A 23,987-nucleotide genomic window follows, 5' to 3' on the forward strand; every position below is an offset into this window, starting at 1 on the left:
AGAAATCCAAACGTCACGGCAACGAACACGTGACAATGCCGGGATGAACCGCACCACAATACTATTAAGAGCTGAATTCACGACAGATACTAGCCTAAAGGACATGGCAAGATGCAAGATCGCGTATTGTATAAGTGGACAAGGTTATGATCATTCATTCCAGACCATGTATTCTCACCACACAGGCGTCTGTCACCAATTCACAATAAATTATGAGTGAGGAAGAGCATGCTCCGCAACGTTTCGCGTCCTTCAACCCAGCAAGTCTTTCAAAGTGCCCTTCTCTGCATGTGTCTTGATGAGTTGGGCAAAGAAAGGCTCCCAGTCCTCTCTCACTCGGTCCATCTTTTTTTGGTCCTCCTCCAAAAATGACGGGTCCTTCATCTTTGTCAACGATAGCAAGGAGAATTCCAGGTCATTTGTGCTGGCCGATTCCCATTGGGCTTGGAGTTCGGGCAGCACCATAGCAACCCAGCTATCGCCTGTGGCAAGAGCTCCGACCTGGCGGGGGTATACTTCCATACCGTCCATCTTCCAGACAAACCCTTCAGCAGGCACGTAGGCCACAAAATGGAAACCGTTCTCCTCATCGTCAAACTCTTCGATTTGCTTCCGCTTCTTGCGAGGATGTTTGGACTGTTCGGCCTTCTTTTTCTTCTCTGCTGTAAGAAAGTCTTGCTTTAATCGCAGATCGACGTTCATTTTGTCAATGTCCGTTGCAAAGGAATTGTGAACTTCTCGGACATGGTCGAAAGTATCCAGAGCAAGGCCGCGCTCTTTAGGAGTCATGTTCATGGTCTTTGAACGGAACTCATTCAATGAATCGCCCAGATCAACGTTGGGATGATTGTTGACAATATTCATCAGTGAGACAGTCGCACATGAGAAAGCCGAAGTCTGATCGACATTAGGCGTCATCACAAGTCACAGGAGTAATAAAAAGTACCTGGTTTGCAAACCATACATCCTTCGGTGCCTCTGTAATCTCGTTTTCTGATTCTTCGGGCACCCATCGCGAGAGGAAGATCAGCCCAAAAACTTCGTCCCTGCGGTCGTCAGTATCATCCGGTCTTGATCGAGTCCATCCATTACACACGGATCGTGGTCAAAGATGCTATCAAGAGGCACCACTTCATTCACTTGGATGCTCGGGACTCCCCATTCCCGCAACAGTGTCGTAAAGATAGTCTGCGCTATGTGTTAGCTGATCTCAGGTGCGCGAGGTGAGATACGTGTGACTGTACCGGGTCATTCTCTAGTTCAGCCCATCCAGCCCAGGGACGAGCGATAGTATCAGAGGATGGCGTATCGTCTTTGCCGTCGGTTACATCGTCCGCTGTTGAAGAGGTTACCGTCGAATTGCCAGTTCTTACCGTGTCGTCACTTGCTGACTGGAGGGCAAGCGTGGTAGAAGTGCTGTCGTCCGCGCACAGCATCTTCACTTCTACAACAATCCCTTTCAGGAGATTGTAGCTTCTTGAGCAGATTCCTTTGCCGCGGGGCGAAGAGGTCCTTCCGGGAACAAGGGGTTGAAGAAGGACAACACAGCTCCATCGGGACTTTTCCGACTGTTGTCACTGTGCTTGCACGTGCAGCATGAAGCGCATTCACTAACGAACAGGATGAGTCGCGTGACTGGATCTTCCATGCACACCCATCGCGTCTAAAGTGCCGGTAAGAATTGAGAGAGTCCGAGGGAAGGGAAAGCAGAGACAGCAAATGCCGCAGGTGGCCGAATTCGGGTCAGCCTCACCAGTCTTGGCACGAGGCTGTCACTGTTAGTCAGCGGCAAGGCTGAGGCTGATCGAGAATCTGCTCATTGCCAGGTATCTAGATTTATCCATACACCTTGTCTCATGTGTTCCAACAGAAGAGCACATTGCTTCATTGATGTATTCTCAAATTACACGTTTGCTGGAAACCCTTCTTTCGGTTTCTCAGACTACTAAGACAGCCCAAAGAACAAACTTTCCTTGTTTGCAGAGCTGGAGGTAATTGATCGATCATTGATCGTTGGTGATGGTAATGGCCTCAGAAGTTCAAGCTGGTCCTGGGTCTATCTCTTTCACCTCCTGCTATTCAACTACCTCCCTTTTGCTGGTAGGGAGGAATTTCATGCTCCTTCGACCATTTGTATTTACTCCCAGGATGATCACTCAGGAGAGATGCCGAGCCGAAGAATTGTTCGCGAGCCGTCAGCCCTTCCTGTTCCACACCATTGCGGAAAATACCTCGCTTCCTGAGTTCAGGCAGCAAATATTCAATGATATCCTCAAAGGACCCCGGATTGGTCACATGATTGAGATTGAAACCGTCGATATCTGCCACTTCGACCCAACGCTCAAGCTCATCCGCAACAGTTGTTGGTGACCCTATGGCTTTCCCATTCAGTCCTCCCACAAGCAAATATTCAGCGATACGGGATTTGTTCCACTTGAGATCTTTACTCCCTGGCACCGTATCCGCCCAGCCATTCACGATTGACTGAATCATAGGCTTCTTGACAAAGCGGAAATCTTCATCGTCGGAATACGTAGACAGATCAATACCTGTCCAGCCGCCGAAGAGCGCAAGAGCACCCTCCTTGTCTCCGTAAGACAGATATTCTTGATGCTTTCTCTCAGCTTCTTCGTCTGTTGCAGCCACTATTACGCATATGCTTGCGATCACCTTCACATGCTGTGGATCTCGGCCTGCCTCTTTGGCAAGTTGACGTATAGCATCCACGGACGGACGTAGTTTCTCCGGAAGTTGAGCACCAGCGAAGATTACTTCAGCGTGTTTGGCACCAAATGCGCGACCAGTCTTAGATGTGCCAGCCTGGAACAGGAACGGCGTCCGCTGAGGCGACGGCTCGCAGATATGAGGCCCCGGCACGTTGAAGTGTTTCCCGTGGTGGTTGATCTCGCGGACTCGCGCGCCGACGGCATAAGTCCCCGTTACGCGGTCCTCCACCACAGCGTCGTCGCGCCAACTGCCTTCCCAGAGCTTATACAGTACATCCATATACTCCTCGGCGATTTCATACCGTGTGTCGTGCTCAACTTGCTGCGACAAGCCAAAGTTGCGGGCTGCACTGTCAAGGTAGGATGTTACAATGTTCCATGCAACACGGCCGTTACTGAGATGGTCAACTGTCGAAAACCGCCGAGCCAAGGAGTAAGGCTGTTCATAGGTCGTACTGGCTGTTATGCCAAAGACGAGATTCTTCGTTACCGCCGCCATTGCCGGCACTAGATACAGTGGATCGTTGACCGGAAACTGTGCTCCCGCGCCTAGGGCAGGCGTGGTATTTGCCGGACCCTTGTAGACTGGAATGGATGGTTAGAATGCAGTTCCCGTATCATGTTGCTGGTGTTGGCCAGTTGATGGGACATGAGAAGCGACGGTCGGGGTCAGTCCAGGTAGACCTACCATCATAGCATCCAAGGACATCAGCAAGAAATAGAGCATGAAATCCAGCCCTGTCAAGCAGTTGAGCGAGATCGGTCCAGAAGCTCAGCTTCTTGTAGTTGTTGGTTTGGTTTCGCGGATGTCGCCAAAGACCAGGGGCCAGATGTCCTGGTGTGTTCTGCGGTGAGAGTCTAGTCAGCCATGCCACAAACAAGCGCAGAAGATCCAAGTCTCCCCGAGATTGACTGTGTCACTTTGCTTCTTCTAATCCCTTAAACTCGAGTGAGAAATCTGGACTTACCATGGCAAAGGCATTGAGGATGAGCTGCTTCTTCGGCGCGGAGCCGTTAGTCTTGGCGTCTCCCATTTTCGGCAGATTCTTCTCAGCACCAACTGCAAACACTTGGTACTTTCTCCTGGGCTTTTCTACTCTGGCCAAGTGCAATATCTACAACGAAAGAGAAATATGAAGTGCAATTCAGACCAGCCGGCTGTCTAGCTGACAGGGCAATCATCGCTCGGTGCGAGGCCGTATGGCTGCCGATCTCCGAAACCGCTGTTCAACCACAACCTCCATCACGCAATCGCAACGCCGAGCACGCCATGAACTACAGCCTGGTGTATGCAGCAGCGTTCATCTCATGCCCCGCGCGGCCATTGGTATGGTGTACCCATTGACCAGAGACATGGAATCGCGGTTTGATAAATCTGGAGCCCATTCGGATTTGCCCACAGATGGCGAGCTTCACATGGAGTAAAGTGCTTTGCTGAATTCTAGCTCTCCTGGGGCCCTGCGCATATCCACAGCGATTGCGCACCGTTTCTTTTATATGGCGGGCCAGTTCGGGGATTGGTAAGACTAATTGTGCCATAGTGCGGTTCAAGCACACCATCGATAAGAAGCCTAACGACTTTGATTAGACGGGTCCTTTGATACGCCGGGTTGATGTGCGAAATCCCCCAGAACTGACGATTGACAATTGGAACGTGCTCGTTCCGTGTCTGATTGCGAGGCACAAGTCACCGAAAACGTGCTTGTCGGGCATTTTGCAAGGTGAACAGCGATGATTCGTGCCTGGGCTGCTTTTCTCTCGCCAATTCTCGTTTCCTCAGTGCCAGGGTATTGAAACACCACCTCTAATTATACCTTGGTACCTTGGTACAGTCAACTTCAACGACTTGTACCTTCTTGACCATGGGTTTGCTGCAATTCTTCAGCTTCGTCGGATCGTCGAGTCCATCGAAGAGCCTCCCATCGCCAATATTCCTCTCTGAGTCCGAGAAGCTGCCAAACCCATCCGGCAGCGTTGGCCCGCAACAACGAGTGCTTTTGCTCCATGGCCCAAGGCAACGGTATGTAGAGGTAACGGACCACCCTACGCCGTCGATATCCAGTAATCGAGAGTTGCTCGTGCGAAACATTGCGATCGGCCTCAACCCTATAGACTGGAAAGCACCGTAAGACACCGTCAACCCTCTGCAAGTTGTTGACTGGGACGGCTGACAAATCACAGAGATTTCAATTTTGGCATCCCCGAGTTACCTTACATCTCAGGGAGGGAGTTGGTGGGAGAGGTAGCCGTCTCTCCAAGACGAAAATCCCGCTTCAAACCTCGCGACAAGGTGATTGTTATTTCTACCGACTACAGAGATCTACGAAAGGCCGCATATCAGCAGTATGTTGTTGCTACGGACTTCAACACGGCACGGCTACCTCCAAACATCACTCCCGAGGCTGGCTCAGCCCTGGGTGTTGCCTTCGTAGCGGCCGTACTGTGTCTGGGGATATGTGCCGGAGTCGACTTTACGAGTGTTGCCAACGGACCGGATCTCTTATCGATGGTCAAAAAGCTACAGGCCACGCGTCTACCTGCAGATATCCGGAAAGAATGCCTCGAGGGCATAGACGAAGTGTCGAGAGCCAGGAAGGGTGACTGGATCGCCGTCTGGGGCGGTTCTTCGACGAGCGCTTTCATGCTGAACCAACTTGCCCGACTTGTTGGTCTGAAAACCATTATCGCCATCGATCATCGAAAGCACGCTCTCAAGATTGCCTCTAACCCTGCCGCCCAACCAGACATTGTGGTCGACAGTCACGACCCCCAACGAGCAATCGAGATCATCAGATCGGCCACCGAGAAGAAGCTCCGGTTTGCCGCCGACACAGTAGGCAAGGACACCGCGGGACATCTTTTGGATTGTTTACAACAACAAAATGCACTCGACGACGAACCACTCTCCACCACAGCACAGGGAGACGTGCTTTCGTCTCATCTGATCGGCCTTTCGGGACTTCCCAAGGCCTCACCGCCGTCCAACGTCGCCTTCCACAATGTACCGATCAAACTGTTCCACGAAGTCCCCGAAGTTGGAGAGTCTTTGATGCTGTGGCTGGAACGGCTGCTCAGCCAGGGCCTTCTGGTGCCTCCCACCGTGCTGGGGGTCCAAGAAGGTTTCGGTTCAATCAATCACGCCCTAGACTGCATGAGAAGAGGTGAGGTGAGCGGTGGGAGACTCGTCGTGAGAGTCTCCTAGTTTACGAAAAGTGCATTGCATATATGATCAAGCATTTGGTTCAAAATCGTTAGACTTACACATACAGATATAGACAAGAACTTTATTTGGGCATAGGTGAAAATACGCACGTACGATACGAGCCAAATGTCTCTTCCTGGCCTACCTCCACTCCCACTTCCAAGGTCGAATGTGGTAGAACGATTACCCCAAGGTCATCGGACGAGCCCTGATGTGCAGGGGTAAATCTAAAGGACCACGTTCTGGAGAATCCAAGTTACGATTCTCGTGGGAAAGCGAATCATGGCCCTGAGGCACGCTCCGACAGAATCTGCCGCATGTGCACATTTCTTGATATGCTCCATTCTGTAAAAAAAAATAACTAGTTAAATAGTACTCCAGATACCCCTTGTACTGGTGGTTATCGGCCCACTGTGATGTCCGCAATATGCGCCCCACAAATGTCGCCATCCATGTCGATATTGTGCAAGAACGGATGCTGGACCTCTCCCATCGACGTATAGCCGGCACTCAAACACTTTGCACGCAATTTTAGTTTCAATGAGGAATCTCAGCAATATGGACAAGTCCGCTATCTATGTCGTCGAGAATGGGGCTATCAGGCAGATGCTTCCGGAACTGTGCGATCCAAGAGCGCCACCCGAGATGGCGGTTCAGCCTCATAAGACCTTGTCCCTATGCAAGTGACTGCCACATGTTGAGTACAATTTTGTGCACGAGGTTCCCGTCAACAAAGTAACAAAAGTACCAACAAAGAGGACCATTGTGCACGGGGCTCCCATCAACGAATAACAAAAGTCCCGAAAAAGCCTCGCAGAGCCTCATCCGGGCTTGAAGCCTATTTACCAACTCTATCACCATGGCGGGGGCAGAATACGAGGCCTCCAAGGCTGGAGAAGCTGTCCTGCGTACAGAGGAGACTCTGACGAGGTCATCCTCATCTTCGCTATCCGACCAGCGGGCCGCCTTCCTGTCGACGTTCACGGCCGAAGAAGACCGCAGAATAATGCGCAAGGTCGACAAAAGGTTCCTGTTACTCATTGGACTGATGTATATGCTTAAAAATGTGGACTACACGAATGCGGCCACTGTCAAGGTTCTGCAGGTCGGCGAGCCTCGGAATATATTGACGGAATTGAAAATGACGCCCGACGAGTACAATTGGGTGCAGTCCATTTATTTCGTGAGTCCATTCGCCATAAAGGTTGAAAGGGTATCTGACTTCATATGAGATATCCTATATTGTGTTTGAGACTCCATCCAACCTCCTTTTGAAAAGGATAACACCTCGACACTGGCAGTCTCGGATCATTGGGACTTGGGGAGTTGTGCGTTCTCTGCCTCGTTTCAAACTTGGAATGGAAGCTGACAATCCGCTAGGTGCTTGCCGCTCATGCTGCAGTGACGAACAAGCACGGCTTGTATACGGCTCGTTTCTTCCTCGGAATGATGGAGGCGGGATTGTTCCCCGGTCTCGCTGCTCAGGTCAGTAGCGACATGGCTTTTCAACACTTGTTTCTCACATGTTTGTTTATAGCTCTGTTCTTGGTACCGCAGTGACGAGATGGGCAAGCCAATAATGTGGATGTTTGGCTTTCAGAATTGCGCCGGAATAGTTGGTTCAATCGTGGCTTATGGCGTGAGTTATATGAATGGTCTGGGTGGATTGAGTGGTTGGCAATGGTAAGTCGATACTCGAGAGGTCATAGGATCGATGCCGTAGCCAAGGTCTGATGCTGAAATCCGCTGTTCAGGGTCTACCTTCTGGAAGGGATTTTCACTGTCCTCTTCGCCGGTGTCGTTTTCGTCGTCCTCCCTGATTATCCCAAATCTAAGCGGTCTGCGAAATGGTTGACGCCACGAGAGCAAGAATACATCGAGATGCGACTTACCGAGAATGCTCCGCGCACGGATGACCCTGCTTTTAGCAAGAAAGAAGTACTAGCTTCGCTGAAGAATCCTCGCACATATGCGTTTTGCCTGTCTCAGATCCTTATGAACCTCGGTGGATACGGTCTCCAATGGCAATTGCCAACAGTCACCACCGGCCTTGGATTTGCAGGTCTCCCTCGAAACCAGTTGCTCAACATACCACCAGCGGCAGCAAGCGTCTTGTCAATCATCTTTGCCGGTTGGTTTCTCAGTCGTGCGTTTATGACGCGACCAGCATTCATCATGATCATTTGTGCTGGGGCACTGGCATTTTTCCTCGTCCTTGTCACCGACGTCAGCCGGACTGCAACGTACATTGCTTGTATTTTTGGAACCATGTTCTACTCGGTGTATTTCATACCGTTCTGGGCTTGTAAGTTGGACGCCGATCCCTTGTCTCACCCAGTGCTAATGTCGTACCAGGGCGCTCTGCAACTCTAGAAGGCTCTACCGGCACAGCCTTCACACTTGCATTCCAATCCTGTATTGGCCAGGTTGGCGGAGTTGTTGGACCACAGCTTTTCAGACAGAAATACGCACACAATGGATACAAGGTGTCCTTTGGCATCTGCGCAGGAGCCATCGGAGCGAGTTGGCTTGCAAATGTCTGGACATGGTACCTTACTCATAAGAACGAGAACGACGTCCGGCGGGTGCGAAGACTCAGGATCAAAGCCAGACAGGAAGGTGGCGTGTGGGCAGGCGAAGACGTGAAGCTCCGGAAGGACCAGCCAGTGTGAATGTCGTCCTTCGCGTTCAGCGCGAAAGAGCCATAGGCCAGGGGTCTTCAATTCTGCTAGCAGCAGAAACTGGATGACTTTGATATTGTAGGTCCGTGAAACGAGTGGAAGCGCTCGCAGTACCTGGAAAATAGCACCAGACCGCTCGAAGTAAATCCAAAAGGATGAAACCTAACGTCTCCGACCCATTTTTGAAATGATGGACAGGGTACAAGGATTCAGAGCTTGCAGCTTGACAAGCGGTGACTTGGGACTTTTTTTACAGAAATTGGCCCCTTCTCTAAGCCGATCCGCCTAGTTGGGGAGCCTGATAAGATGAGCGAGCCCCTTAAAGCACCCTGCTTAGGCTGCTTACGCCGAGAGCCTCCAGCCTCGTCGCATAGGTCTGTGGGACCCAATCATTGCACACAGAAGCCTTTCAATTTCGAGTAACAGCGGAGACGGTACCACCGAGAACAATGCTTGGAAGCGCTGCTGATCCCAATCAAGCCAACAAAAGGTAATAAACGAGAATGATGTTGGGGTTCAGAGGGCCGATTAGGCCATCTATCTATGGAACTTCTGCGACACATTCTAGACTCTCGTCCTGACCGCAATATCATTTCGCATTTGCTCTTTATGCAACAACCCTTACTGCATATGACCCCCTGGCGCAGCTTATGGAGCGTTCCTTGTCTTCTAAACCACAGTATAACGCTCTCGTTGAGCCGCAAGATGGCTTCCGGTTCAATAATGACATCCCTCTTGACGAAATGGGTCGCGACGAATTCCCCTCGTCAGGACACGGTCGGCGCGACTCGGACTTGCCTTCATATCCGCCGAAAGATTCTCACTTCCTGACGAGTCCACCCAGCGGAGGCAAGAAGATCATATTTGGGACAGTGGCCCTCATCGTGGTTCTCATGTTGGGACTGGCAAGTTTGGCACTGGGCTTGGTGCTCGCCCACGAGGTGAAAGAGCCCTCAGCGACGGCGAACAATGCCCTGGCAAATCGAGGAACGAAACTCGACAGCGATGCTTACTATGTCAACTTCAATCCGACAACTCTTGTGACGATTGCTTCATGGTCCAGCACTGTAGCACCTCTACTCACCGTTTGCGCCATGACACTCGTGTCTTTTCCCATCGCCAAACAACTGAAGGAGCACTCGCAAATAGCAGACCGAGACTTACCGACGCCGTACCAATTCGGCATGCTCTTGGAATCCATGACAGGCGGTATCACCCCTTTGTTGAACTTGGTGGCATATCGGAGTTGGCCGAACAAGGAGAAGATGGCTTCCAGCGTGCGTAATGCGCTGATCCTTTTGACTCTGTTTACAGTTCTAGGATACACCATCGCAGCCGTCGATACATGGCTGCACTTGGTGATCGAAGCAATCAATATCGAAATAGTCGAGCCACAATCCCCCATCATGGCTCTTGGACGCGGTCTGCCGGATGGTCCTTGTTCGACGCAATCATCAGCTAGTTTTAATGCGGGCGACTGCATCATCAGCGATCAAGGGAAAGTGTTCCTTGTCGGAGCAAACGAAGCCGCTCGAGTCATGTCCAATACATCGAGCACCAACGCAGTCTATGATGTCCTCATCAACAACATGCGCATGGCCTATTTGGGGCCGGCTGATAACCCTGATGGACTCGATTACAGGGCAGAATCCCTTGCCATGCACACCACCTGCACCCAAATCGGTCGCCAATGCGGCCTCCATGCTGAGACCGGAGAGTTGGAGCCTTTCACATGCACAGACGCCTTCTATGGGAATCTGGCTGTGCCCAGTATCAACGGCGAAGAGAACGATGTTGTGACTGGACTTCCTTTTCGGAGTGCTGGCATTGTATTCTTCCGCAATGCGGCACTGACGGATCTAGCAAACGCTTCATCAGAGTCTGGGAACGAAACTTACCTCATGCGACCGAGCAATCCTCACCACATTGGAGTTTGGGCTCACGTCGAACTGCCCGCCACCGGTGACCAGACTGCAGACGGCAATGTTGTTGTCCCAAGCCAGGGTGGCACTAGCTGGCTTCTGAATTGCACTGCCACTGCGTATCAGATCAGTTACGACTTCCTCAATGGAAGCGTACAACATGCAACCGCGGAAATGGCGAATGGCTCTGTGGGGACAATCCTCAACGCGGGAAACTACTATGGCTTCGGCAAGGTTGCGCTAGAAACGGCTGCATATTCGGCGTCACAGTACAACGACACAGAACAGATGGCAGATTCGTGGGCACAGGCTTACTCGAGAGCCGCTTTGGCCCTGAGTTCTGGCATTATGAGTGGCAGAGCTGACCTGGAAGAGCAACAGCGAAGCACAAAGTTGGTTGCGAGAGTTCCCAAGGCACCTCTGTACGCTCTCGTGGGGTTGAATTCACTGTATGCTGCCGTAGGCGTATTGCTAGCCATCATAGCACTGCGTTCACACCCAAAAGACTCAAATGGAATACGGGAGCGATTGAGTACTTCCGGGTTGGTGGCGGCTCATTTTGAAGGCGAGAGAGCGGAGCAGGCAGTTGGCAAAAAGCGTGAAATGTTTGGCGAGTACGAAGGTGTGAGTACAGGCAGAGTGGGGATTGAACAGAGCAAACATGGCGGATATGCATTCAGGTTGAGGCAGGGAATCCAAGGGAGAGTGGACTGATGTTGCTGTGACGGAAATGACACAGTGTATAGGTCCTTAACCGAGTGTTAATGATGACGGGTATGCAACACAAGTTTGGTAGAAGCTTGAGGGACTCTGCCAGCTGGCTACATGACCTTTCCTGTAGTTTTGCAAGCATCGAATCCCCAGGGAGATCTCAGCCTTGCCGGCCAATGCCAAGCCTGACGAGGCTGCGCGAGGCTGACAAGGCTGGGCGACTCTACACTATGACGCGCGCTGGGAGAAAACGCGACTCTGCCTGCAGGAAATCGTGCCCGGTCTCTGCCATTGAATCTTTTCTTTGTCCACCTTCACAACCGATTGATTGCTCTGCCGGGGCTGTGTTCTCCCTGTAGAAAGGCTGGTTTAGCCATATCTTGTGTCTGTTCAAAGAAGACGCACCAGCACCTTGTCGAGTACAGTGTTACTTCCCGAAACCTGCAACATCCTCGAGTTGGCTGCGACCAGGAGAACAACACACACTTCAGGCAAAAGAGGAGGACTTTCCACAGCCGCATGGTGCAATGAACGAAACGCCGCGACTGCGGTCGGCCTTCCCTACTACTCCCCAAACACAGCCTCGTTTTCGCAACTCAAATCCCAAAGATTGTTCGAGCTTTGACTCCCCAGGCTCGCCATTTTCTCGAAGAACCGCGCCCTCCACGAAGCAGCCGACGAAGGTACCTGTAGATTCCAAGTCTACAGGTGATCCATTCATCCCCACAGAGGTAGTCGATGCTCCATCGCAAAGATTCTACGTCTTCGCGTTCTACATTGCTCTGACTGCATGGAGACTGTACAACTCGTTCGGCGTGGAAAACGACCTCGACTCGACATGGCTGTTCTTGAAATGGATTGGCATTGATGCTGCCTTCTTCGTGGCTCTTCCTGCCTTCAGAATTCCATGGCTGGAATTTTCATTTGCGACCACGTTCACAATATGGCTTTTGCATGCGATTGCGAATGCCTTTCTCATGTACAAAATCCCGCTTCCGCTCCTGTCCTGGTTAGGAGCTCTGGTCAAGGTTGCATATGATCGGGAACTCGCCATCTCAGAGACACGGGTCAAGCCAGCAGACATTCTTCGGAATTCCTCAATCATTTTGGGGAAACAGATTATTCATATTCTTCCAGAGGGCTCTGCGATCCTCAATCCCGAGAAGACATCATTCTGTCTGGATGCTTCCCACCCATCCGTCGAACTGCCCATCCAAATCAACCAGACAACTCCCATCTCGATCGAATTACACAGATTTGATCTTGACACAAATGAGGTGGAAACAATCCTGATCGGCAGCAAGCAAGCCAAGCAACTGAAAAAGCATGCTGATGCAGGAATCCCCAGGTCGGAGACTAACAGTCCTCGGACTTTACGATATCCTGTGTCCAAGAAAGGGCTGTATCAGCTCCACCGTGTCATAGACACAACGAAACTGGAGGTGCGGAAGCGGAGTTTCGATGTTGCAGTTGTGCCGTGCCCTAAGGCTTCCATTTCAACTCTTTCTGAAGACCGGTGCACAGGCGATCTCAGCAACGTGGCGTTGAAGCTGTCTGGTGTGCCTCCTTTCAAAGTGAAGTACAGCAAGACTGTAAATCAGAAGCAGCTAAGTTCAATCGTGCAGAACGTTCAACCGCGCCCTGACTCGGGCTATATGTCGGAAGAGGAGGCCGCAGAGGCAGTGATAGATCCGAATCGACCTCAGATGGGCTGGACCAGATCGACCACTGAGACCTTCGAGATCAATGAGTCACTCCATCAGAACGGAAGCTATTCGTATATGGTAGAGGAGGTGGAAGATGGTCTCGGAAATAAGGTGACCTACTATTCGAGCACTTCAAAGGACCCCCGTGCTCCTCGGGTTCAGAGCTTGACTGTTCATAACAGACCTCGTATTAGCCTGACGTTACCCAACTCGAAGCAAAGCGGATTGATTCCAGTACGAAGAGGAGATTCCACCAGTCTCCCAATCAGTATTCATTCAGCAAGCCAATTTCCTCCGTCTGACTGGCCATTGAAAATCAAATACACCTACCATGCGGATATCGAAGATGAGACCATCCGCGCGGATGAATTCAGTTTCGATGTCGTCAATGATCGGTCAAAGCCTCAGGTGCAAAAGCCTGGACGGTACAATATTGAGTCGGTCGACAGCAAATTCTGTCATGGAGAGATCGCGGAGCCGTCTTCGTGTCTTTTGTTCAATCCTCCAGACCCAGATCTCGCCCTCGAGAAACAAGACATTTTTGACCAGTGTGCTGGAAGTCCTATTGGAATGACGCTCAACTTGGATTTTACTGGTACTCCGCCTTTCAAAGTCAGGTACACCATCACCCATAAAGGTCAGGCTCGTGTTAAGCAACAATCGTTCAGTGGGATGCGTGGTCAAATTGAGCTACTCGAGAATGCGGCCGGCTCTTATATCTACAATGTTCTTGAGATTGAAGATAGCGTTTATGGCCCTAGATCCCTGAAGGACAAAAGCTATGTCTTCCAGCAAGACATCATGCCGCCAGCATCTGCAACTTTTTATCCTAATGCGCAGGTCATTAAGGCGTGTCTCGACGAGCCTGTTTTGGTGGAAGTTGCATTGGCCGGCCAAGGTCCCTGGAAACTTGATTATGAGCTTGTGCACGGCGGCAAGAGGAAGAAGTATAGTGTCCACTCGGATGTAGACATGCATGCGATATCCCTTCCTGGCTTCAAGGAAGGAGGGACATATGCTATTGTTTTAACTGGGGTTCAGGACAAATCAGGCTGCCGTACTCCGTTGAAAGATCAGCGACAAATCGAGATCAGACCTGAGCAACCTCGGGCAGGCTTCGGTGAGATTGACGGTAAACGATCAACACTGGCTATGGATGGAAAGACAGTTCAACTGCCACTCAGGTTGAAAGGCAACTCCCCGTGGGCCGTCCGCATTCGACGCCTTGAAGATCCCGACGAGCCGTTCGTGGAGTTCTTGAAGAATGCAAATTCGGTGTTTTCAGTCAACGAACCTGGAACGTATGAGATCATTTCAGTTCACGACAGCTGCCCAGGTGTTGTCGATGCCAAGGCCAATACGTTTGAAGTTTCCTGGATACCTCGACCGACATTGGCCATCAAAGATTCCGATGTCCAGGGAGACAGCCCCAGGTCTGTACGAAAGCCTCCAGTGTGCCAAAACGACGAATCCTCCCTTTTCCTTGGCTTTAGTGGAAGCGCGCCTTATCACATCAAATATCATCAGAGATTCGAGCCAATCAAAGGTCCGGCAGCCGTCAGCAACAAGGAGGGCAGCTTTGCTGGGACGAGTGCAGTGATCAACCTCGACACGAGCAGAGCCGGAGAATATACATATTCGCTGAACGAGCTCAGCGACTCTCGGTACCCGCACGACAAGAAACATTTCACCCCTCTCATTGTCAAGCAACAAGTATATGCTCCGCCAAGCGCAAAGTTCAGCGAACCCGGCAAGACGTACGGGTATTGCAAAGACGACCCAAGCTTCACGTCCAGCGTCGAAGCAGAAACCGAAAACATCCCCATCACATTTAACGGTGTCCCGCCGTTCAGCATCGAAATTGCCATTGTCCACCACGGCGTGTCTTCGCGACCGGAAATCATTCGTCAAAAAGATATCCAGTCCACTACATACGCATGGCCCTTGTCACGATCTACGCTAGATCTAGGAACCCACAGCGTATCGATCCGCTCAGTGAAAGATAGCCGTGGCTGCGAAAGCATCATCGAATCAGACCCTTCATCCGTTCGCATATTTGTGTCGTCCCCACCGACGATCCTCGCACTCGAGTCGCACGACGACTTCTGTGTTGGGGAGCACGTGTCATTCTCTCTCAGTGGCAAACCGCCCTTTGACGTCTACTATACTTTCCAGGGTCGCGAGCGTAAGGCTCATGTCACAGGGAACGAGTTCAGACGTCTCGCCGAGTCACCTGGTGAATTTGTGATTACTGGCGTCAGCGACAACGCAATGGGCAACGGAAAATGTCGAGCTAGAAAAGAAATCAAGAAGGTCATTCATCCTTATCCGACGGTCGAGATGGGCCGCGGCAGGACTCTAGTCAGCGATATTCATGAGGGTGGAGAAGTCGACATCAGCTTTTCATTTACTGGATCGCCACCCTTTGAGTTTACGTATGTTTCCCTCTGCGCGCTTCCCTTGCCCTTGATGTTGTCTTGTTTCTCTAAAGTTGTCCTTGATTGACTAAACAGAAGTACTAACATTTCTTGTTTCTGCACCAGGTACATCCGATCCGAAAACGTCAAGAGAAGCAGTCGCTCTGCTCCAAAGGTGTTGGAGACAAGACACGATAGCTCTGATGCCTTTACGAAGGTGATTCGCGCCAGTGACGAGGGTGTCTACGAGGTCGTCAGTATCAAGGATCGATATTGCTCTTACACGAAACCGAGTCACAAGAATTCGGCCGGTGGATCTAGTGGACAGAAGAGGTTGTTGACATTCAAGTGAGGTTTCTCTCCAAAACCGAGTGCGATACCGGTTGTCTCATACACGGTGTCAAGTATCGACCATTTTGTTTATCGCAGACCTCGAGCCGTAATCCCAAATTTCTCCATTTCTTCGATCTAGTCTCAGGTTCAGGTTCAAATTCAATTGTCATGATGGATATCGACCGTGGGCGGACGTTTGTCGTCGGTGTTATTGTGGTTGTAAATTTAGCGTACCACGGTACCTCCAGACACCTGCATTACAGGGTGTGGCGTCGGTGTCGATGTCGATTCTGAGGACCGGTAGTTTACTGGCGATGCTGTAATTGGATTGGATTGTCCCAGAGATCGGTTCCCCCCCAAGGGAACGATATACCCAAGACAGACTTCTCGTGGAGCCAAAAGTCAAATACCCAATCTTGGGTCCTTGAGAATTTGGTGCAGTGATCCTTGCCTAGGTACATGGTTGTCGAGAGCCGAGAGGGACGGGTGGCTGGTTCTGGGGCAACTCGAGGTGGAAGATGCAAGGTAAAAAAGCCAAGGAGCGAGTATCACAGAACGCAAGAGAATAAAAAAAAATCCAATCTCCTCCCCCCCCCCCACAAAAAGCGAGAGTTCGAGAAACGCCAAAAGAAACAGAAATTCCAATCCAATACGAATAGATAAACACAGACGTCAACAGAAACAGAGGGAAGAATGCTCTTGGTTCATTTTGGGAGAGCTAGTTGACCAAAAACTTGGCGAGGCCCCAGATATATCTATCTACCTGGCCTACCTACCATCCCTATCTACAGGTAGGGAGGTAAGTAGGGAGGTAGTCTACCTTGACTAGACCAAGGAACTGGGTAGGTACACGGAGGTACAAAGTAATCAGTAGTGTCCTCGTCCACATTTCCTTCCAAGACCAAGATCATCATAATCTTCTTTTTGTCCGGTCGTCAGCATGGTTTCTTCTTGGTACGTACACAAGAGAGGAAGGGTGTGTGAGCGAGCGTTATTTTGCGGCGAGTTACACATAACGGAGTGCGAGGGGGATTTCAAACAGAGAAAGATCCGTGAACCTTCTCTGAAAATCCTAATTCTGCACTTGCCTGCAGTGTACTCGCGGATCGACTTCGCAAACAACCTCGACCTCGCCCACGAACCCGGCTTTCAGACTTTTCGGCTTCCCTCCTATTCTTTTTTTTTTCTGATTTTCTGATTCTCTGATTTTCCGGTTGGTATGATATGGGATTTGTAGATAGGTGTAGTGCTGCACCTGTGTGAGAATATTGGTTGGTCTGCTTGCATACACAAGAGAAGAAGAAGTGTTTGGGCATTAATCAATAGTTGACGCGCCAAACAAGACAATTGGCAGGACGTATGGCAGACTTGATTGTCGGTGGATGTATGCTGTTCAGAGATACACGGGCCAAAAGTGTAGCGTCTCCACGGCGTATCTCGTATGGTCAGGAGATGGAAGGTTGAGTAGATGTGAGAAGGGAAAAGGGTCGAGAGAGAAAAAGTCGTGGTGGTGAAGTGAAAGAACATTATCATTTCGTGTGTGCCCCTTTGATGATGGCATGAACACTGTTGGTTCGGTCGCGAGAAAGGAGAGGAAGGTTGGAAAAACCTTCAGTCAGATTGATGCGGAATAGGGTGTGTGAGCCTTGTGGTATGTCGTAGTAAGATGTAGTGCCTTGGTGCGTCAAGCTCGATATCGTGATGATCTTGAGGAGAAAAGAAATGTTTCATGTTGTAGGGAGGATGAAAAGTGTCGTCGTGTAACTGAGCGATCGATATGCCACCAGCTTCAAAGGGAGAAGAAAAGCCCATACAAACGCCATGCAGATCTGCCGTGCCTATGCTGAGACCTGCTCGACCCTTTCTTTTGAGGATAACAACGCTCATCAGCCACTCCAAGAAAATAAAATGGCCAATTCCATGACAGTGCAATGTCATGGTCAATCCGGTCATCGATGCTTACGAAGCCCGTGCGCAGACGGGACAAAAAAGCCTTTATACCCGATCTTCATCATCCAGAAAGCTCCGCCCAACCCGAGTAAAGCAAAAAAAGGCATACGGACACCGTTGTACAGATCCGGTAGAAGATAGAAACCTGTATTAACCATGATCAATCGAACTCCAAGCTTGCGCATTTCGCATATCATAGACCCTCGTGATCATGGTGGTAGGTTCAACGCCGTAGAGAAAGAACAAAAAACACAGTCGCTAGATCAAAACAACGCCTCCACAGTTCTCAGGAACTATTGTGCAGTTTGACCGACAGGGGCTGCTGCCTGTTGAGCATAGCCACCACGGCCACGGCCGCCCTGACCGCGGCCGCGGCCCCTATACCCACCCCGTCCTTGATTGTTGTACTGTTGTCCGTATCCATTGGATTGATTGTACTGTCGTCGACCTTGACCTTGACCATTCGAATTAGGCCCGACAGAAGCATTTGCTGACACCATAGGAGCATTATTGGCCTTGGATGCAGGAGCCGGAGGGGGCATCGGTCGAGGAATGTTCTCCGGGCTGTCATATACGTACAGACTCTTGTCGATAGATGGCGGAATTGGTTGAATCTCTGTACCTAGCTCTTGTTCGATCTTGTACAAGTTGAAGCGGTCATCCCAATTGATCAGGTTGATGGCCAGACCAAGATGTCCAAAACGACCGGAACGACCAATTCGGTGGAGATACGTCTCGGCATTCTTGGGGAAGTCGAAGTTGATCACCACGTTGACAGCCTGAATATCGATACCACGAGTGAGAAGATCTGAACAGACCAAATTTCGGCAGACGCCAGCACGGAAATCGTGGAAGACCTTGTTTCGGTTCTGTTGCAACATCTTGGCATGGGAGTAGAAGCATGAATATCCCAGTTCGGTGATCTTCTTGGCGAGAAGTTCGACACGATTGGTGGAATTACAGAAGATGATCGACTGGTTGATCTGTAACTTGGAGAACAGGGTGTTCAGGCAGTGCACCTTCTGTTTCTCTTCGACGAAAGCGTAGTACTGGGTGATACCGCGAAGCGTCAATTCATCCATGAGGTTGATCTCGTAGGGATTGCGCATATGTTTGTCTTTGAACGTCTTGACCATCATGGGGAATGTTGCGCTGAAAAGCATAACCTGTCGATCTTTGGGAAGGAAAGCGAGCAGTTGTTCGATAACAACGGTGAACTCGGGCGACAAGAGCTTGTCAGCCTCGTCCATGACAAAGATGGGACATTCTGATAGGTCTGCAACACCTTTGCTGGCAAGATCGAGGATTCTGCCAGGCGTGCCGACGATGATGTGCACCGTCTCTCCCAGCCGGATAATATCATCTTTCAGACCAGTACCACCAGTGGTGACCATGACGTTGATCCCCAGATGCTTGCCGAGTAGTTTGCAAACTTGGGACGTCTGCAGGGCCAGTTCTCGAGTTGGGACAAGCAGGAGCGCCTGCGTCTTAGGGTTTTTAGGGTTGATTCTCTCGAGGGTAGGAATGACAAAGGCTGCGGTTTTCCCGGTGCCGTTCTTCGCTCGTGCTAAGATGTCTCGACCGGTCAGGGCAACTGGGATTGTTTCTTCTTGAATAGGAGAGGGCTTTTCGAATCCGGCTTCGAAGATGCCCATCATTAGTTCGCGCTTGATATAGAAGTCTTCGAAATCGAGACCCTTGGTGGCCGTGACATCTTCCGTCTGTTGTCTTGTATCCTTGTTGGGAATTTTGAGTGAGTCTTTCCAATTGCTCTCGTCCGCACCGTCGTTTAACGAGGTTTTATTTAGCTGTGAGGCTAAAGCGTCCGTCATTGTGAATAATTCGAGGTTGCTTGATGTGAGGGATGTTGTGAGGGGAGGGGCAACTCGTGTGCGCCGCTGAAATAGAGATGTTCTTCAGGTCAGGACTTTCGATCTCGAGGTCAGGATCAAGTGTCCGTGGAGGAAGAGGTTGCTTGGACGTTGGGGAGAGCGAGGTTGAGATCCTCGCTTTGTTTGTTAGCCTTTTGTGTCGGAGAGTGATCTGAGTTTGCCTCGCGCTGTGGCTGTATTTAGTGAGTCTTCAGAGGGATAGATCTCTGGATGGTAGGATGAGATGGTCAGAAATGATTCTTGGTGAACTCGTAAGTCAAGTGAGGCTGAGGCTGAGGCTGTTTCTCAAGAGAGAGGTTCTCGGTGGGAAAGCTGAATTGTGGTTTTCAATGCGATTGCAGTGATGCAGGGTTGTTACTTGTTAGTGACTTTGGCCCATTGGAACCTTGCGCCGCCAAGACCCAAGCCCGACTATTCCCTTTGCGGCCAAACCCCAGCCTTGGACTAGTGCCGAACCGTCTGGACTCGGTGCAAGGCTGCTTCCCATGTGCTTCCACACGGTTCTAGACACACACAGCGATGTCTCAGGCAAACCATCTGTCTAGTGACAATACGATTAATTACTCCGTATGGTCCGAGTGGCTTCGGTGAACACGGTGCTTGTAGGGGTTGCTGAGAAGCTGACCCCTTTCCTACCCGTACCTAGGTATCACTCGCCCGGGCATACACTGCTTCCTGGGCATCTGCCTAGAGCCCGTGGCCCTTTACGAAGACAACCGATGAAATGAGCATGGTGTTCCAGTACTGGGCACGCGAGAGACGTCAGGCTTCCCTTCTTCCAACGCAACAAGGCACACGACCTCAGTTTCTCGTCATCTGGCAGCGTAGCCATACAAAAACAGTCCTAAGCTGGTGCTAGTACTAGTCTTGTTTGTCCTCTCTCTGGTGCAGCGACCCTGGTGAACGTCAGTATGAGGCTTTTCAGCACAAGATTTGAGGACTTACTCATTGACTTTGACATCTGGAGCTCTCGGAATGTCTGATTTCGATCCAGGGCTGATCAAGATAAATTGTCGTCCAATACTCTGCCGCGCACCTTCGATGAGTAAGTTCACACTGATGCTTCGATTTACTGCATCCATGAAAACATCGAACTCATCCAAACACCGGATTGGTGCCCCCATTGCCTCCCATATCGCAAGCAGTAAGCAGATCTGTGAAAAGGACTTTTCGCCTCCCGACAAGGTCCGGGCGCTTCTTCCTGAACCATCACGCCTTGTGATGTCGGGTTCAACCTTCAAATCCATCAGCTTCTGATGATGGTCCATGATCAGTCTGCCCCGGAAGCCTCTTTCGCTCAGCATGAAACCGAATTGGGCCTTCGCATGGGCTGAGATGTAGCTTCGGAACAACTTCCAGCGCTCTTTACGCTGTTGCATTGTTTCTTGAAGCTTGTCTCGCAGATTCTCGAGACTCTGCAATTCCCTTTGCGCAGTGTCAAATGCTTTTTTGCATCTGGTAGCCTCGGCAGCGATTTGCTCTCGATCTCCAATCCGATCGTGATATTTGCGATAGTCTTCGTGTAATCGCTTGTAGCGTTTGTCAAGACTCTCGAAGGTTTCGCCTTCAGGAATGTTGACTCTCTCCGAAACCAGCCGGGCCTGTTCCGTGAAGGCGGCAATTGTTTCGTCCAAGTCTGCCAGGTTGCTCATCAACTTTTCGCGATCTCCTATGCCATCCTGGACTCGAGACTCGGCCTGCTGTTTCTCACGCTGATCAAATGCACGTTTCTTATCGGCCTCTTGCGCCCGACGCTGCAATTCGTCTGCAGCTTCTTGAGCCTCTGCAATACGACCGTCTAAAACAGCCAACTGTCGAGTGGCATTCCGGAGCTTAGCCTTTAAGCTATCAAGATTGTTTACTGAGTCCTGGAAAGAGCTTTCATGGACCGTTTTCTGTTCCTCGGCCTCTCGCAATGTTTCGCGCAGAACTTCCAAGCTGCCCCCTTCGGCATTGTCCTGCTTGATCTCCTCATTCAGTCGATCGACCTCATCATCAGCTTTCTGCGCAGCAATCTTTAGATCTCTTGATGCCCTGTTGTGGTGCTGAAGCGCTTGCCGTGCTCTTAAATGGCGATCACGGGCAGCTCGGTATTCTTCTTCCAGTCGGCGCAGCTGCTCACTCATTTCTGCAATGAGCTCTTGTTGCCTTCGGATAGATTCTTCGATGTCGGTCTTCGTCCGAGGAGTACCGAGATATTCGTGCACCGGGTCTTGCGCTGCTTGTGAGCCACGATAAAATAGACATGCGCCGCGAAGGCGACTGCCTGCGCTGAAGCAGTAGCACCGCTTTACTTTCTCGAGCGGTCGTCCTCCAAACAATGCCTCAGAGGCCTCAGACATGTCCGCAATCAAAATACTCTGTTCAATGTGATGAGCAATGACTAGTTGTCTCTTCACAAGTTCGTTGTCAATCTCTAAAACTCTCAACACTGTATCAAAGCGCGGATCAGGCTCGTGGGCAGCAATGTTCATCGGGTGCTGATTGTTGATCATGAATATCGGAGTCTGCACCTTAGCGCGTCGCATAAGCTCGCTGAGCCGCTTTTCGTCACGCTTGTTGGTCACAATGAAGGCATTAAGAGTATTGCCAAAAGACTTTTCAATAATCGACGACCACTCGGGTTTGAGAAGCTTAACGTGCTTACCAAGAGGCCCAATGGGCCGCTCTTGAAAACCTGTATCTGTCGCCAGAGCCTTGAGCAGCGTTGGCATGTTAGGGTGAAACGCGACGTCAGCATTAGCACGATTGTGGTTCATTTGCTGGAGGTTGTTCTTCTGTTGCCTGATTCGCTCCTGATGGCTTGCGATTGCTTCTTGTGCGGTTGTCTCGAGAGTCTCCAAGCGCTCAATTTCTGCCTCTCGCTCCCTTCGTTCTCTTTCATGATCCAGTTCCGCTTGTTTTGCTTCCTTGAGGGCTTCGCGGGCTCTGTGAAGCTCTGCAATGCGCCTTGCGGCACCACCGCCATTGAGTTCAGCAAGTCTTTGCTCCTCCTGTTCGATTGCTTGTGTCTTGGCGCGTATCGTTTCGTCGGCCGTTTGCAGCTCCGAGCGAATACTCCGTTGCTCGGCGTGAGCATCATGGGTATCCTTCTTTATCTCATCCTGCTGTGCTTTTGCCTCGGCCTTTTCGTCTTGCAGCCGATCAACGACGGCTACAGCATCGTTATAGGCTCCAACTGCAGCGGACGCAGCTTGATCGGATCGCTGGAACAACTGATCGAGCTGACCGACTTTGGCCTCCGCTTCCTGAATCTTGGTGTCGGCTTCTCGGATTTGCTGGAGATAGTCTTCTCTCAGAGATTCTTTGGCTGCCACTTGAGCCCAGGCAAGCTGTCGACGATAGTCACGCAATTTATCGAGCATACTGTCATACTTGCGTGACAGTTCCTGCTTGTTCTTTGCACTTTCATGTCTTTTTTGCAAATCTTTCAGATCCGGGCGGATCGCCTCGATCTTTGCATGTATATTTTCTTGTTGCTCCTCGATGATCCGGTAATCTTGGTCAAGTTGTTCAAGGTGCACACCTTTCATGAAGAGCTTGTACTTTTCCCCCGCGCTGGATGACGAGATGAATTGTCGTGCCTGGTCTTGGGACAGAACAGTCATAGGATTTTCCATCTGCAAAATCATGTGATCGCAGATCTCCTCTAGGTCAGCTTTCCTGGTTGAAATGGTACGCCCTTTTTCCGACTTCAATTTAAAGCTACTAGCACCGGTTCGTGAGATGTGCCGCTCGACTTGTATTGACTTTCCATACACATCAGGCATATAAGCTGAGTCACCCTGGTTCTTGATCTTGCATATGATGGTCGCATGATCTTTCCCCTCCTTGATGAAGTTCGCGAGTCGGGCACCACGATTTGTAGCGGAGGCTTTACCTCCAAGACAGAGGACAATTGCAGTCAATATCGCACTCTTGCCACTGCCGTTCTTTCCAGTGATGAAATTGATCAACGGTCCCAGGTGGAACTCGTACTCTTCGTGGCACATGAAATTGGTCACTTTGACTTCCTCCAAGATGCCATGGAGCGCAGGCTCGTTATTCTGGTCTCCTCTCGAGGTCTTTCTGTCTTCGATGGCCTGGGTCGCAGCCAACTCAGCCTCACCATCCTCTTCATCATTGTCGGAGCCAAAATCTGAGGGCGGAGTGCTTGCTTCATTAACACTGCTGGAGGCATCGGGATCCTGCGCGGTGGAAGACTTGTCACTAGTTCTCCGTCGCTTTGGCTGTGTAGAAGTTAGCAAGGGTCACTCTGAGGATCGCACTTGAAGTTATACTTCTGAACCGTAGGGTGTGGATGAGTGTCTGGCGCGGTCCTGGTCGGCGTCGCTCTCGTCGTCGCTGTCGTAGGGCGCTGCGCGTTTTACCGGCGCCATGATAGCGCTGGTTTGGACTATGTGCGTCAATGGATGCGCATAGAGTGATTGCAGCAAAGTAGTCTGGA

At 50.7% G+C, this 23,987-nt stretch overlaps 8 protein-coding genes across 8 annotated transcripts; 4 read left to right on the forward strand and 4 right to left on the reverse strand.

The window, feature by feature from the left end:
* Nucleotides 1-252: 252 nt before the first annotated feature.
* PV08_07757 (uncharacterized protein) lies at nucleotides 253-1,436 on the reverse strand (the record flags this gene model as incomplete). Its single annotated transcript, XM_016382084.1, has 4 exons — nucleotides 253-897; nucleotides 947-1,046; nucleotides 1,097-1,188; nucleotides 1,245-1,436. 4 exons carry the CDS (start codon nucleotides 1,434-1,436, stop codon nucleotides 253-255), a joined length of 1,029 nt encoding a protein of 342 aa, XP_016235186.1.
* Nucleotides 1,437-2,079: 643 nt separating this feature from the next.
* Nucleotides 2,080-3,760, reverse strand: PV08_07758 (uncharacterized protein; the record flags this gene model as incomplete). Its single annotated transcript, XM_016382085.1, has 3 exons — nucleotides 2,080-3,311; nucleotides 3,415-3,571; nucleotides 3,695-3,760. 3 exons carry the CDS (start codon nucleotides 3,758-3,760, stop codon nucleotides 2,080-2,082), a joined length of 1,455 nt encoding a protein of 484 aa, XP_016235187.1.
* An 828-nt stretch (nucleotides 3,761-4,588) lies between these two features.
* PV08_07759 (uncharacterized protein) lies at nucleotides 4,589-5,928 on the forward strand (the record flags this gene model as incomplete). Its single annotated transcript, XM_016382086.1, has 2 exons — nucleotides 4,589-4,851; nucleotides 4,908-5,928. 2 exons carry the CDS (start codon nucleotides 4,589-4,591, stop codon nucleotides 5,926-5,928), a joined length of 1,284 nt encoding a protein of 427 aa, XP_016235188.1.
* Nucleotides 5,929-6,787: 859 nt separating this feature from the next.
* Nucleotides 6,788-8,600, forward strand: PV08_07760 (uncharacterized protein; the record flags this gene model as incomplete). The annotated part of the gene is made up of 6 exons (XM_016382087.1): nucleotides 6,788-7,111; nucleotides 7,161-7,256; nucleotides 7,309-7,413; nucleotides 7,466-7,611; nucleotides 7,683-8,233; nucleotides 8,284-8,600. 6 exons carry the CDS (start codon nucleotides 6,788-6,790, stop codon nucleotides 8,598-8,600), a joined length of 1,539 nt encoding a protein of 512 aa, XP_016235189.1.
* A 752-nt stretch (nucleotides 8,601-9,352) lies between these two features.
* Nucleotides 9,353-11,245, forward strand: PV08_07761 (uncharacterized protein; the record flags this gene model as incomplete). The annotated part of the gene is made up of 1 exon (XM_016382088.1): nucleotides 9,353-11,245. The coding sequence occupies one exon, from the start codon at nucleotides 9,353-9,355 to the stop codon at nucleotides 11,243-11,245; it is 1,893 nt and encodes a 630-aa protein (XP_016235190.1).
* Nucleotides 11,246-11,769: 524 nt separating this feature from the next.
* On the forward strand, nucleotides 11,770-15,717 carry PV08_07762 (uncharacterized protein; the record flags this gene model as incomplete). The annotated part of the gene is made up of 2 exons (XM_016382089.1): nucleotides 11,770-15,383; nucleotides 15,492-15,717. 2 exons carry the CDS (start codon nucleotides 11,770-11,772, stop codon nucleotides 15,715-15,717), a joined length of 3,840 nt encoding a protein of 1,279 aa, XP_016235191.1.
* A 2,224-nt stretch (nucleotides 15,718-17,941) lies between these two features.
* Nucleotides 17,942-19,480, reverse strand: PV08_07763 (ATP-dependent RNA helicase DHH1; the record flags this gene model as incomplete). Its single annotated transcript, XM_016382090.1, has 1 exon — nucleotides 17,942-19,480. The coding sequence occupies one exon, from the start codon at nucleotides 19,478-19,480 to the stop codon at nucleotides 17,942-17,944; it is 1,539 nt and encodes a 512-aa protein (XP_016235192.1).
* A 1,001-nt stretch (nucleotides 19,481-20,481) lies between these two features.
* PV08_07764 (uncharacterized protein) lies at nucleotides 20,482-23,919 on the reverse strand (the record flags this gene model as incomplete). The annotated part of the gene is made up of 2 exons (XM_016382091.1): nucleotides 20,482-23,769; nucleotides 23,821-23,919. 2 exons carry the CDS (start codon nucleotides 23,917-23,919, stop codon nucleotides 20,482-20,484), a joined length of 3,387 nt encoding a protein of 1,128 aa, XP_016235193.1.
* Nucleotides 23,920-23,987: the final 68 nt, after the last annotated feature.

This window comes from Exophiala spinifera, assembly GCF_000836115.1.
Source record: "Exophiala spinifera strain CBS 89968 unplaced genomic scaffold supercont1.5, whole genome shotgun sequence".
Taxonomy (NCBI): Eukaryota; Fungi; Ascomycota; class Eurotiomycetes; order Chaetothyriales; family Herpotrichiellaceae; genus Exophiala; species Exophiala spinifera.